Source organism: Meleagris gallopavo, chromosome Z (genome assembly GCF_000146605.3).
Source record: "Meleagris gallopavo isolate NT-WF06-2002-E0010 breed Aviagen turkey brand Nicholas breeding stock chromosome Z, Turkey_5.1, whole genome shotgun sequence".
Lineage (NCBI taxonomy): Eukaryota > Metazoa > Chordata > Aves > Galliformes > Phasianidae > Meleagris > Meleagris gallopavo.
In genome coordinates, this window is record NC_015041.2 from 50,002,657 (window position 1) to 50,017,372 (window position 14,716).

Consider the following 14,716-nt stretch of genomic DNA (forward strand, 5'->3'; position numbering starts at 1 on the left):
GAGAGGAGGGGCTGCCCCCTCTGCTCTGTGCTGTGTGGCCTCACATCCAGCACTGCATGCATGTTGGCTGCCGCAGAGTTGGAAGGGCATCAAGGTATTATAGGTGTGCAGAGGGGCAGCGCTGGAGTCTGTTTTCTGGTGACTGTGACAGGGCCAGAGGGAATGGCATAGAGCTGTGTCTGGGGAGGGGCAGCTGGGGTATTAGGAAAAGGTCGCAGAAGGTATGAGTTTAGAGGGCTTGTATTTTTTGCTTGAGATTTGATAGATGACTCTGCAAAAAAACATTATTTTTGATGATAACTAGACTAAGTGTCAGGAAGCACATTCAGTTTTTTCATCATTTTAACACCTTGTATGTACTATAGCATTTTAAAGTTATGCTCTATCCTACTAGTTTTTTTTTTTGTTGTTTTATTAAGTATAAGCTACTTCTGCATTTGCTTTTCTTCTGTAGTTAGTCTCTTCTATTTTGTGCTGGAGTGTGACTTTTCAAGCAGGAAAGTTCTTCAGCCAAGAATTTAAAGATCTTCCAATGCTTGTGGGTTTATCAAGGAAGTGCTTGTAAGGTAACGCTATGGAAAAAGTGTCCCAAGCAATTGGGTATTGTCCTGAATAAATGGGTACTTAGCATGCTAGGGTGGCTCTAAGTTCCTATACACCAGCAAACGCTGTATGGGGAACAAGCAGGATGAGTTATGTGTGTGTACAGTTGCAGGGCTCTGATCTTACTAGAATGAAGGAGATGTAGTGGGATGGCTGACTGGAGAGATGAAGAGGGAGTATTTTGTTCTGTATTATTGGCTACCTGGAGTGTGTGGAGCTCTGCCTGGATACAGATGAGGAGCTGACCAGCAGTTTATGGATTAGGATTTAAGGGAGGATGGGGCTAGGTGACATTGTAATGAGGGTCTACTACAGGCCACCTTGTTGGGAAGAACGAAAGAGGGCAGATGAGTTACTTCGCAAAAGGATGGGAACATGTTCACATGCCCTCATGAGAGGCTTAAGACAGCCTGATATCTGTTGGAGGGGGAGCGCAGCATGGTATAACCAATCCAAGATATTGCTGCAATGTGTTGTCAATAACTTCCTTCTTCATGTGATAGAGGGAACCTCTGAGAGGAGGTGCTGTACTGGGCTTTATTCTTGCCAGCAAGAGGGAGTTGTTGGGGAATGTGAAGGTTAAAGGCAGCCTTGGCTGCAGTAACTATGAAATGTTGGGTTTTCAAGGTGCGATAAAGCCCTGAAGGGAGGGGGATCACAGGAAATATGGCTGATATTCAAGGATCACCTCCTTCAAGCTCAAATGCAAAGCATCTGGGCAGCAGTTATCAAGTTAGGAAAGTATAAGCTCAGAGAAAAATAAAAATCTGGCCAAGGACAGTGAGGACAACAGGAAGAACTTCTACAAGTATGAAAGGAAAAAGTAGGCCCTGTTCTTAAGAAAACAGACCTGGTTACCTGGGATGATAAAAAGGCTGAGGTACTGAATGCCACTTTTGCATCAGTCCTTACCAGCAAGGTTGTGCTTCAGGTCCCAGAGACTGAGGGAAAGGCTGGAGTGAGAAAGATGTACCTTTGTTGGAAGAAAAATACTTGAGCGTTCCTAAGCCTATGACCCCTCATGGGGTGCACTCAGAAGTGCTGAGATTGCTGACAAGACTGATTGCAAAGACACTTACTACAGTTTTTGCTTGATCGTGGCAATGAGGAGAAATGTCTGATGACTAGAGTAAAGCAGATACCTTGACTTGTCTTCAAAAAAAGCAAGGAGGAGGACCTGGTCAGCCTCAGGTCAGTCTTTGGAGAGGTGAGGGAACAGTCTTTGGAGAGTTCTAGAAGCTGTTTCCGTCCACATGAAGGGGAGGAAAAATATCAGGAGCAGTAAGCATGTATTCACCAAGAGGCAGTCATGCCTGACTCTCATGCTGGGTTTTATTTTACTCATAATCTCACATGGTGCTGTGTTTTGTTTTTTTGATGAAAACAGTGGTGATAACACACTTGATGTTTTCAGTTGTTGTTAAGCAGTACTTGCAGAAAACTAGAGACTTTTCTGCCTCTCTTGCTGTCCTGCCAGCTAGGGGTACAGTGTTGTACTCAGCCATAAAGGCAGGGGAAAAGGAAGAAGAGGAGGTTATAGTAGTGCTGTTTGTCTTCCCAAGAAACTGTTAAGCTTGATAAGCCCTGCTTTCCAGGAAGCCTCTAACATTTGCCTGTTGATGGGAAAGCAGTGAATTAACTCCTTGTTTTGCTTTGGTTGCATGCACTGCTTTTGCTTTACAGTGGTAAACTGTCTTTATCTCTACACAGGAGCTCTTCCTCATTTTTTCCTCCATCCTGCTTGAGGAGCGTGAGCAAGAGGCTGTGTGGTACTTAGTGGCCTGCGGGATGTATAAGCTTCTATAATGAAATTACTGATATGGTGGATGGGGTGGGGCATTAGATACTGTCTGCTTGGACTTCCATAAGATCTAGATGCTATCCCATAAGATCCGCTTAGAGAAGCTGTTGAAGCATGGGCTGCTTGTGCAGACAATGTTTTACATGAAAAATGTCATGATTCTACAGACGTAGAAATTTACTATGCATCTTAAAACCTATTTAGCAGCTCAATTTGCTGCTGCTGTTTCTTTCCAGAAAGTAATTTTTACTTAACTCTGCATTGATGATTATGTTAGAGTCTAGAAAATCTAGAGACTTGGAGATACAATGTGGTAGAGGCAAAGTTCAGGTTATTACTATTTTCAGTGTCTCATTGTGCCTTTGGTTGGAAGATACCGCTGCCCTTCTGAACAGTAGTGACAGGCTTCTCTTTTTTTGCTTGGAAAATGAGCATTTATATTTCAAGTCTAAACAAAGCTGGTTCAGACTACTGTGTCTGATGTAACTCAGGCGGTTTGGGAGTGCTTCTTTTCTACTGATGTTCTAGAAGCATGGGTATGATAGCCTCAGTGAGTGCCAAGACTTAAGTCACTCCAGCTAGAGCTACAAGAGGAAATTTTATCTTTCACTAGCATGTTACTGTTGAATTGGATGTATCAGTTATGTCCTTCTTTTTTTTTTAATTCTTTGAATTGGTATTTTGAATTCTTTGCAGGTACTTTGAGTTCTGTGCAGGTGAAGGGGATCAGTCCTCCAGGCTAAATAGTGGCTGAAACCAAAAGAACAGGCAATTTCTCTACAGAAAAATACACTTTAGTGTGAGTGTTTTGTGAACATCTATTTCTAACAATTGGATGCTGACATCTGCAGCTAACTGTATTTCTGTGCAGACTTACGTGCAGAAGAATGGCACAACAAGGAGTAGTTCAGGAGGCTTGAACTGCCTTGAGGAAAATATCTTGATCCAGGTGACAGTGCAGCCAAAGAAGTGGTGTTACTGGACCTTTTGCTTCCGACACGGATGACTTAAGTAGAGGGGTCAGGACTAGTAGCTGCCTGAGCCACTACTAGTGACTCAGTAGAATTCATGCCATAGTAGAATTCATGAACTTGAGGAGTATGCGTCAGATGAAGACTAAAGTTACAATCTTGAATTGTAGCAGATTTCCAGTTGTTTGAGGAATTATTAAATGAGACCTCCAGAGATAGCTCTTAAAGATTAAGGAGCAGAACATAGCTGTCAACTGTGTAAGGACATTGTTAGAGCATGAGAGCTCTCAATTCCCATGTGTAAGAAGTCATGCAAGGAAAACAGGAGACCAGCATGTCTGAATAAGGATATCCTGATAAAACTAACGTCTAAGAAGAAAATACATAGGCAGTGGAGCCAGAGACATATAGACTGGGAAGACTATGGAGACATTGCTCAGATTCGTAGGGGTAGGGTCAAGAAAGCTAAAGCACAGCTGGAACTGAATTTGCCAAGGAGTATGAAAAATACTAAGAAAGGCTTTTACAGGTACATTGGTCAGAAAACGAATATTAAAGAATATGTAATCCCCACCTTGATAAACAAGAGAGGAGGGCTGGCAGCATCTGACAGGGGAAATGGCTGATGTACTCAACAATTTTTTGCCTGTTTTCAGGAGTAATCCCATTGTTCAAGTCTTTGATCCTCAAGACACCGACTAGGGAAACTAAGTCCATCATATTGTAAAAGGTCATTTAGAAAAAGAAAAAACAACAATAAAACACCAGCTGTGAGAAGTAGGGTGTATAGGGAGTGTTTGGACTATGAAAAAGGGATTCCTCTGCTGGTCTCTTGTATGTGTGAACATTGTTCTGTGCTCTGAGCTGTGCTCAGGGTAGAAGTCTAGCAGGAAGTACTCCCGCTGGAGGCTGTGGGTTAACAGTTTCAATTGGGTAGAATGAGCTTGTGGGGAAGTCAGCACTGACTCCTACTCCATTGAAGCCAGCAGGAGCTGTATGTAATAGAAACTGAGTTTAGTGTTACTGAAGGAAACTGGAAACTGTAAAGGTACTTGCCCTCGCATCTTGAGCATTGACATTTTGGAGAAACAGGTGTTATAATGAAAACATTGAGCTTTGCACCCTTTGGGGCGATGGCCTGATCTCTCAGAAGGGATGTTGATAGTAGAACAGCAGACATCACTGTTGATCTTGCTGGCTGCTAGTCAGATGGAGCAGTGATAACAACATCAGAGACAATATATAAAAGAACTCAAGAGCCAAAAAGTGGTTGTCTAAACTCATTCATCCTTCAGCACCTTCATCCTGCTCTTGTGAACCCCAGTGGGTTTTTGAGATTAATAGTTGTGACTAAGGTTTGCTTACTGAATGTGATGTAAAACTACCCATGAGTGCAGCATTTCCAAATGTGCTAGTACTACACTATGAATGTGAAGCAAAGAGTACTGCTTATTATTTGGTCATCATCAGAGCTAACACATTTAACTTAATTTTATTGGCAGTGCTGTTTCTCTGTGTCTGGAGAGATGTGTTGTACACCTCCAGCCACATGCCAGAAGGAAGACAGCATAGCCCTGTCTTTTGAAATGGGCTTGCACAAAAACCTTGGAGTGAGGACAGTGCCCTAGGTCACTTGCAGTGTGTCACTGATATCGTTGCACGTGAGTTGGACAGCAAAAGCATCCTTGTAATTTTGCTGTTAATATTTTACGAAAGTAAGAACTCCTTTACATGAGAGTTCAGTTATTGTGTAGCAGTTAATGTGTGTGTTTTGTCTGTCTGAACCTAACTTATGTTTAGCTGCTAAGATGCTTCTATTTGAGAGAGCAGACTTTAGTTTTGCTCCTGTAGGGGGAAAAAAAAAGAAAGTAGTATTCTGGAATAGAGCTAAAACATGAGGAAAATAGAAGTCAGGAGACATCTGAAAACAATAGCGTGACTGAGTGCAGAGGGTGTGAAACGAGCCTTAAATTTCACTGTCAGAAAGGATCGCATTACATTATTTGTCTAATCTGTGGCAAACCCAGTGACTAAGTGGAAGGAGAATTTTTGGGTCTTTAGTAGAAGTTCACAAGTATGTGAAATAGGTAAGCAGTATGTTAAGATGTATGCTTCTAGAACATGGCCCTTTCAACGTGATTTGACAGTTTTCCCTGGTGGAGTACAGAACTTTAGTCAATGCTGTTACATAAAGTTAAATTCAGAAAAATTGCTTTGTTGCTTATCCATGGCCTAGGCAGACTGTTGTGTTGTGAGTGACTGTTAGCGTGAAGTAGGAATTCATAACTTCAGTTTTTACTTCTTGGGAGAAACAATACTAAGCCATTAAACAAGCATAAATCCAGGGGTAGAGTGGACCTTTGTCAACTAAATGCAAGAGAATGGTGATGCTATCAGTGAATCGGTAGTATTAAAGTAGCTAATGTTTTGGAGAAATACCTAGTTGTGAGCTGCTATTAGTTTTGGTGTGGAAAAGAAAGTGATTAGCTGGAGGTGGATCATAAAACTTTTGTCAGGTCCTGAAGTGACACGCACAGTAAGGGTACCAATAGTGTCTCTGTCCAACTGCTGAGGGGAAAAGAGAGTTGGCTTCTTATTTCAGCATTGTCCCACAGACAGCATCATATCTTGTCCTCTGTATCCTTGTATCGCTAGTGATGTGATCACCTATGCCAGGTGCAGGCTTAGATATTAGGTTTGATTCTGCAGGCCTGTTCTGTGAGGTAATAAAGCATGGTAAAACGAGCGCTTCTTTTTATATTACTGTTGAAAAGATGCAACTTCTCTGTCAGTATTCAAGTTTCGTCAGTCCCTGTTGGACAAGGATTAGTGTGATAAGGAGCCTCACAAAATCCAAGAGGAAGAGAGAGAAGAAAGGGGGCTGCTGGAAAGGAAAAGGAGAAAGATAACACAAAGGTCTAAGACATTTACAGAAGAAAGATGTGAAGTTAGGAAGTATGGCTGCGTGTTGAGTGGATGAGAGATCTTAATTTGGCTGAAAAGTTGCCCTTTTGAGTCTCAGTAAATTTAACATTGACATGTTAAAATGTTTTAGTGTATTTACTACTTAAGTAACCCTAGCAGTGAACTACTGCTTTAAAAATCAACAAAAATGATAGCTTTGCAAGTACCCATGGTACAAAAAAATGGTCAATCTAGTCCAGCTGGGAGATTAAATGCGTTTTCCCATGTGTAGCTGGTTAAATTGCTAGATAGAAACCTAATAACAGGATCAAGCTTTTAATTAAAAATAAAAAAAATAAATATTATGAATATACAGGAACATAGAAGGTGGGATTAGTTTGGATTAATCAGTTCATAATCAATTGGCTGTCTTTTGAATCTATATTGGGAGCATCTGCCAAGAAGCAGGAAAGAATGTTTTGATACAGGCACTAAAATATGATTGCAAATGTGATAGTAAAGACATTTCTACAGAACAACCTTTGTCTGTATTTTTATGTTTCTGAATGTTTATGTTTTATCTCCTCGGTAGATTGTAATGCGATCTTTCTGGAGAATATGATCACAAAATGAATTTTGTAGGCTTAAGTTTGTTATGCAATGCTGTTCATATTACCAGGGAGGAAAAAGAATTGGAAGCTACTTCTGTAAAATGAACAGCGAGAGAGTTTGCACAAATTGCTGCTTATCAGCGGTTCTGGTAATTCCAGTGAGTTAAATCAAATGTCATGGTGACCTTAACAAAAGTAAAGCAACTACAAATAAAAGAAGCCATCAAATGTTCCATGAAGAGTCATTATGATAAATGTTTCAGCTGCGCCCCCAGCATTCAACGAAAAGGAAATGGAAGTACATAGGAGTATTTTCTGTCCAAATTTCTCAACTTTTCATTGTATTGTAAGCTTGTACTTAATCTAATGCAGTTAAGATGAGAGAGGAGAATTTTTGTGGATAAATCAGTTATTTGTGGAAGGTACACTTTACACTGATAAAGTGTCTGTGCTTATGCCTTTGGAAGACTGCTGTACTTTATCAGTGAAGTACATAAGATTTAACTGGAAACTGCTTTTTAGTAATAAAGTTGTATGGAGCAAAGTACATGTATATATTGTATATATATATATTGTCATATACATACATGTATATATTGTAAACCTATGTTTTTTTTAAAACAAGACTTCTGTGCTTCAGGTGAAGGCACTGAAAGAGAAGATTGAATCAGAAAGGGGGAAAGATGCTTTTCCAGTTGCTGGTCAAAAACTAATTTATGCAGGTAATGAAGATTTTGAAAATGCTTTATCTGAATTTACCATATTATTTCTGTTATGCTTTGATTTGGATCTTAAGTCTTATAAAGATAAGTTCTGAAACATAAACTAAGTTTAAGCAAAAAAAAAATAAATCTCATTGCCAAAGAGAATTTCTAACTTTAAATAAAATTTTTTCAGGTTTTAATGTATATATGTGTTTCTGTTATCTCTCTTGTAACGTGATATGATAATGACTTCAGTTATGGATGGTGCAAACTAGGTGGAATTGAAATGGCTTTTGTTACAAGAAATTGGGATTTACAGTTAACTCTTACCTTTTGTTCAGCTTATATTGTGTCTACCGGAAGCATTTCTCCATTTATCTTAGGCAATGAAACAGTATTTTTCTTTGAGACTGACAAAAGAAAACCACCACCAAAACTTTTTTTTTTTTAGGTTCAAGTGTTCTTGTTTTTGTAATTTGTAGTACTTCCAGGCAGTCATTTGAAAGTGCGTGTTCTATGGTGGCAAAAAGCATGTGTCGAATTTGCGAAAAGCTAATGTCAGATAAAGATATGAAATTACTCCTTTTGCACTAACACAGTTCACAGGTTTATGGTAATATTTTCCTGTTGTTTTTCTCCCTCACTGATCATTAAATCACAGAGCCAGTTTTTGTTTTCACTTGAAGTCTGAATGCAAAACATTTCATCACAAAACTCGCAGTTCTGCTTTTTTCTCTTAGATTGTACCTGAATGAAATTTTGGTGTTTTGTTTTTTTTTTTTTTCCCATCTTACTACTTTGTAAGTTTTTCTGTGGTAATAAGCTGAATTGCTGAATCACAGAATCACCAAGATTGGAAAAGACCTTCAAGATCATCCAGTCCAACCATCCACCTATCACCAATAGTTCTCACTAAACCATGTCCCTCAACACAAAATCCAAACGTTCCTTGAACACCTCCAGGGTCAGTGACTCCACCACCTCCCTGGGCAGCCCATTCCAGTGCCTGACCACTCTTTCAGAGAAGTAGTATTTCCTAACGTCCAGCCTGAATCTTCCCTGGCATAGCTTGAAGCCATTCCTTCTATTTCTATTGCTACTTATGATAGAAAGGTGATAATCACAAGAGAAGTCAGAAATCTGTATTTGTTTGAAGGAACTTCTCACAACTCTTTCTTAGCAAAGTTCATCCCTGTCCTTAAATAAAAAAAAGCACATGAATGTGAAGGTGAGAGTCCCATATACAATTAAGGCATTTAACAGGCTTTGTACAATGCATATTATTGTATTAGTTTTTAATAATTTGACTTAAAAAAAAATAAATCGGATTGCATAACATCATAGAATATCATCTGCATATTTTCAAAAACGAGAATCTGTCTGCATGTGCTGTATCACAGAGTCACTGAATGGCCTGGGTTGAAGGGACCCAAGGATCATGAATCTCCAGCCCTCCTGCCACATACAGAGCCACCAACCTCCCCATTTAATACTAGACCAGGCTGCCCAGGACCCCATCCAGCCTGGCCTTGAACCCCTCCAGGACGGGGCATCCACAACCTCTCTGGGCAGCCTGTTCCAGCACCTCACCACTCTGTAAAGAACTTCCCCCTGACATCTAACCTAAATCTTCCCTCCCTCAACTTAAAAACCATTTCCCCTTGTCCTGCTGTTATCTATCCTTTCAAAGAGTTGATTCCCCTCCTGTCTGTAGGCTCCCTTTAGGTACTGAAAGGCTGCAATGAGGTCACCCTGCAGCCTTCTTTTCTTTTCTCCAGGCTGAACAAGCCCAGCTCCCTCAGCTTGTCTTTGTAGGGGAGGTGATCCAGTCCTCTGATCATCTTAGTGGTCCTCCTCTGGACCCTCTCCAACAGCTCTCTGTCTTTCCTGTAATGGGGGCTCCAGACCTGGACACAGTACTCCAGATAGAGGGGGACAATCACTTCCCTGTCCCTGCTGGCCACCCCTTTTCCAATGGAGAAGTTGCTGTATGATACACAAGATTCTATATGATGCACAAGCATTAGAAGGTGTAGAAAATAACATAGAATGGAACTTTACTCTTTGTAATGATTCTCTCATATTTGCGTAACCATATCATGCTTGAGGGTGCTTCTCAAAGATTAATTTTTTTTTTCTTGGACAGAGATGCAAGGTTGTATTGATATTTTTACATTCAAATGAATTTAAGTCTTTCCATATTTTGGTGAAAGTGCAAGTGATAGCACATTGATATCCCACCTGAACCTGATGAAAAAAACACTCATTTGTAACTAAATCATTTTCTTATTAAAAAAAAAAAAAAGGCTAATTAGCAGTGAGATAGATCTTATGTTGTCATCTGTACTAGGATAGAATCTAAAAACCCTGAGAACAGCCTGTCCTGAGAAGCAAGCTCCTTCCCTAAAGTGCTGGAAGAGTGTAAATAAGCCTGTATAGGTTCTGAGTCAGATGCTGCACCATCTGCTATGTGCATTACCGTTACTGCTACTACCTTACACATAACATGTTCTTGGTCATTTGACCTGAAAGGCCATGCTGGAAACTGTGAGGAGTGGGACAGTTGCACCTAATTTATGTTTTAAGAGCTGTAATGTATTTGTATGTCTTAATTTCCTTGCAATCAGTGTAAGGATATGTCTTGCTAGATACAATTAAATGGTGTATTCTGCTACAGCTGTGAATGGTTATTTTATATATTTGTATTTTAATGCTGAAAGGGGAAGTGGCCATTGACATGTCTTCAAAAAATGAATCAATTAAAGCCATGAAATACATATTGAAAATTCTGTAGTAGAATAAGTACTATAAAACTCACTGTTGTATACTCATTCTGATTTTTAAGTTCTTGTAGAAGTGAGGTAAATAGCCACAGTACCATCTCTGCTTATGAAACATAGGAAGTGGTAGTATAACAAAAAAACATCTGTCAGGGTAGCAGATTTGCTGCAGTTCTAGAATTTTCTAATGCTTTAGCCTTCTATGAATAATTTTTTGAAGTTGTAAAGTCACGAATCTGTGTCATGCAGATAAACTGTGGCAGGCAACTGTAGGTAGTGTAATAAATTTGAAGGGCTAGCAGAAAAGAGCAGACAGGAGTTTTCTTGCTGTGTCTTGTGTATGTAAACAGATATAAGTTATTCTGTTTGGCTTGCTGCATGCTAATACCTTTTCTCTGCATTGATTGTATCTATGTTTACAGATATACTTATTCTACTGTTGACTTTACACTTCTGTTTTAAATGACTTAAAGCATATTCAAAACTCAGAGTGAGTGTCAGACTTTGTACCAATGCAGAGTTGCAGCTAATGATGGACATCATAGGAGGAAAAGCAGTTGGAAATGTACTGCCAAAGCTTAATGGCTAAAACACTTCAAAATTACTAAGTTCATAAGTATGAAAAAGACTTACTTTTATGTGGTTTTGGATCTGTTTTTATGTGGGGGAATACCAAATCTAATAACCCATTACATGACTCTTACAAATTTTCATGTTTTCTTTGCCAGGTAAAATTCTTAATGATGATACTGCTCTTAAAGAATACAAAATAGATGAGAAGAACTTTGTGGTGGTTATGGTGACAAAAGTGAGTAATCCTTATTTTTGAAAGGAAAATTCCTTTCACTTTTTTTTCATTGTTTTTACATACCATAAAAGCAATGGAAACTTGTTCTCTGAAAGTTTTATTCTACGTTAATGTAACTGTTTGAATAGACTTAATCCCTCCAGAGCTTTTCTTAAAAGGAAGAAAGGGAACTAGGAAAGTTTGTTACTCAATTATCTGTACAGAATTTATTCCAATCTTGCCATGTTGCTTTTCAGAACTCATGGCTGTTTCTTTTGTCAAGCACAGAAGCTTATATCTGGTGGCTTAACAGAAAAGTTCCATCAATAAATCTGAGTCTTGAAAGGCTGCACTGGCAAGTTAAAGGAAATGGCTGTGATGCGTGCTTGATGAGTCTCTGCTTTTGACCAGTTGTTAGATTGCTGTTGGGGAATCAAGCCACTGAGTATCTGCTTTGTCCAGGCACTTGGGGTTTGAATTAAACTGGCTTCATCTATGTCTTGAGATATGAGGGTAACTGTGGAATTAGATGTCCTCTTGAGGAAGAAAACCTACGTTCATTTGCACTTCACACATGTCCAGTATTAGTTCCTAGGATTCCTCATTTGAATGTAGCTGTTGCTGCACTTGTGAATAAAGAAATTTTCTAGTCTGTGGTATGCCATTTGTGGCATTTATCAGTAGAAGCAGATATGGATAGATTTTCAGAGTATGCTTTTCATTTTGTTTATAGTACAAGAGATAGAGAGCCAACAAAAATTGCTAAATGCGATACCCTCTTACGTCAACTTGTATTTCAGTGTTTGGCAGTTCTGAAACACAGAACTTTCTGTTCAAGTTCAGGTTTCCTACTTGTGAGTCTATTCGGGTAAGAGATGCCTGTTGCATAAGCACAACTACAAACTTTTTCCAATGATCAGAACTACTGACATTTTTTTTTTTTTTCTGTGAATGCCTGTTAAACCCATCTTTACTGAACCTGCTGGAAGCTGTTCAATCCTGGACTTTCCTTTCAGACAAAGGGAGGAAATACATTTTCCCTAATTTAAAAACAAACAAACAAACCCTCCCCCCCCCACACACACATTGTCTAAAAGCAATTCACTTAGAGTAAGTAGTTGTGTTATGCTGTTTCTCGTGGTAAGGTGAGGATATGGCTAGACCATGAAGATGCATGTAGGTAAGGGACTATAGGGATACAGCTTTCAAAAATTCAATTCCAAAAGTGGTTTCTTTCTGATGGATTTAACACTATATCAGAAATTTATGTTTCCAATAGTGAGGCACAAAGATTAAAGCGCAGTTGTGTATCAGCAAACATGAATTTCTTACTGTTGGTCTGATAGTGCTTGGTTCTGCTGGACTCTAATACTTACTATCAAACTGAAGTGTTATTTGTGTGATGCTGTAAATCAGTCAACAGTGTGTAAGTTAAGCTTGTTACGGGTGAAGCTTATATTTATTACCCTTAATTTTTAGCATCTTGTTTTCCAAAAAACAAAATTCATAATGAAAAGAGATTTCTGCCTTTATCACTTCTTTGCAAGTATGAGTGGTGAAAAAACCTTATGCTTATTGTACTTGTCAGATGTCTTCTGACAATTGTTTCATCTAAAAAATGCACTTTTACAAGACACAAGATTGTTCTCACATTTAGAAATGCAGTTTGTAAATATTTGGACCTCACCTTTGCATTTCACTTCATATGTGAACAGTGTGAGTGCTGAAGTGTCCGAATAATTACTTGAGTGACACTACCAGTTGCCAGTTTAAGCACAATGAAATGTGTAGATTATCTTGGAAGATATTGATATTATGGTTGTGTTTGATGCTATTGCCTCAACAACAAATGGTTATAATAGAACTTAATCATTGTATTCACTATAGGAAGCATTAGGTTAATAGCTTTGTTGTGTCGTGTCTGAATTTTCTTGTCCTCCAATAGCCCAAAGCAGCAACTACAACAAGCCCAACTACAGCAACTCAGCAGACTAATTCCACTACTGGCATTAGTGTAACAACTGCAGCTCCCACACCAGTCTCTGCACCAACTCCTGCAGCTGCTCCTGTGCCAGTTCCGGTCCCTACCACTCCAGCACCAGCTGCAGTTGCTTGTGAATCTGCACCTGTGAGTACTCCTAAAGAAGAAAAGCCAGCAGAAAATCCACCAGAGGCACCAACTGCTGTCGGCCTGTCATCAAATGAAAGGTATGAATGGACCTCCAAAAATGGCTTCTCTTGTCCATTTCAGTTGCTTCTAGTTCTGGCTTTGAGTATTCCATTACAGTATTAGTCCAATCCTGTTTTCTGTTCTGTGTAACTTTTCTTCTTGTCTGTAACTTCAGTCTCTGACTCAGCTACAATATCACTTTGTACTTTTTCATGTGGGAATGTAGTCTTTTGACAAAACGTGTGGGATGGGGAATTTAATGTCATAGGAATAGTTGTTCTGCCTCCGGGTGATTCAGAATGACTGTGGCCCAAAATTTGTTATGGTGATATTCAGCTGTGTGGAGAACTGCTGTTACCAAAGCTTTTCAAAGAGGTGTGTCCTCTGTTGCTCATAGAACTCTGGTTATGTTTTGAATCGTTCATCATACAGGTTAGCTTTGAACCATGCTCTGTATTACCCTTAACTTTCGGACAGAGCTTTTTTTTTATTTTTTTCCAAAGCATGAATTAAAACATTGCTCTTAATCATGTAATAACTTAAATCCACTTTAGTCATTCTGACTAATACTTGGCCAATGTGCCAGGTATCTGTGGGAACTGGGATATCTTTTAACCTCAATTCTCAACATTCAGGAAAATCAAGTGCAAAGTTAGAGGTTACCTCCCTGTTCTATACTCTGGACTTCGCTCACCTGAATTTACATAAGTGTTGCATGGGATTAGAATCTTGTTAACTATAGTTTAATAGCCTTTGAGTGCTGCTTAGTGTCAAGTCTTTATTTTTCATACTGGTTTGCAATTATTTCTGTATTATTTATGTGAATTTCCAGTGCATAGGACATTAATTTTTGAAATGGTTGTACTTAAATGCCATCAAATATTGATTTGTTTTGTTGCTGAGGAAAGAAAACTTTTAATTGGCTAATGTCCTTAAAATCTCAGAACAGATTTCATGCACTAAATACCTTAATTGTTGATTTAATTTTGCAAAAAAATTACATCTGAGAAATTACATCTGTTTATGACAAGTTACAAATGAATCTTCACTTGTCAGTAGAATAACTTTAATTTTTTAATGAGTGCTTTTTTTGCTGCTCAGTTTGTACAGTGGGTTTGAAGATAAAAATTTTATCTTTAGTATTAAAACAACTTTACATATTTTTCATGTAGAGACTGCAGTGTTGTAAAATCTGCAGTAAGAGAGTCTCAGTGTAAATACAGAAGGAGGAAGCAAAAGAAGAGCCTGAGAAATACTATGTGTTATTACCTGCGTTGATTTTTTTTTTTTTTGCTGACTACTTCTTGGTTTTGATTTGCTTTAGAAGCTAAATTACTAAGGCCGATAAAGCATGTTTGGTTTTTGTTGTTTTTTTTTTTTTTTTA

At 38.8% G+C, this 14,716-nt stretch overlaps 1 protein-coding gene across 1 annotated transcript; it reads left to right on the top strand.

Moving 5' to 3' along the window:
* Positions 1 to 7,509: 7,509 nt before the first annotated feature.
* On the top strand, positions 7,510 to 14,688 carry LOC104915229 (UV excision repair protein RAD23 homolog B-like; the record flags this gene model as incomplete). The annotated part of the gene is made up of 3 exons (XM_031557433.1): positions 7,510 to 7,612; positions 11,103 to 11,182; positions 13,107 to 14,688. Coding segments are annotated over 3 exons (531 nt in total), but the record flags the coding sequence as incomplete, so codon positions are not given.
* Positions 14,689 to 14,716: the final 28 nt, after the last annotated feature.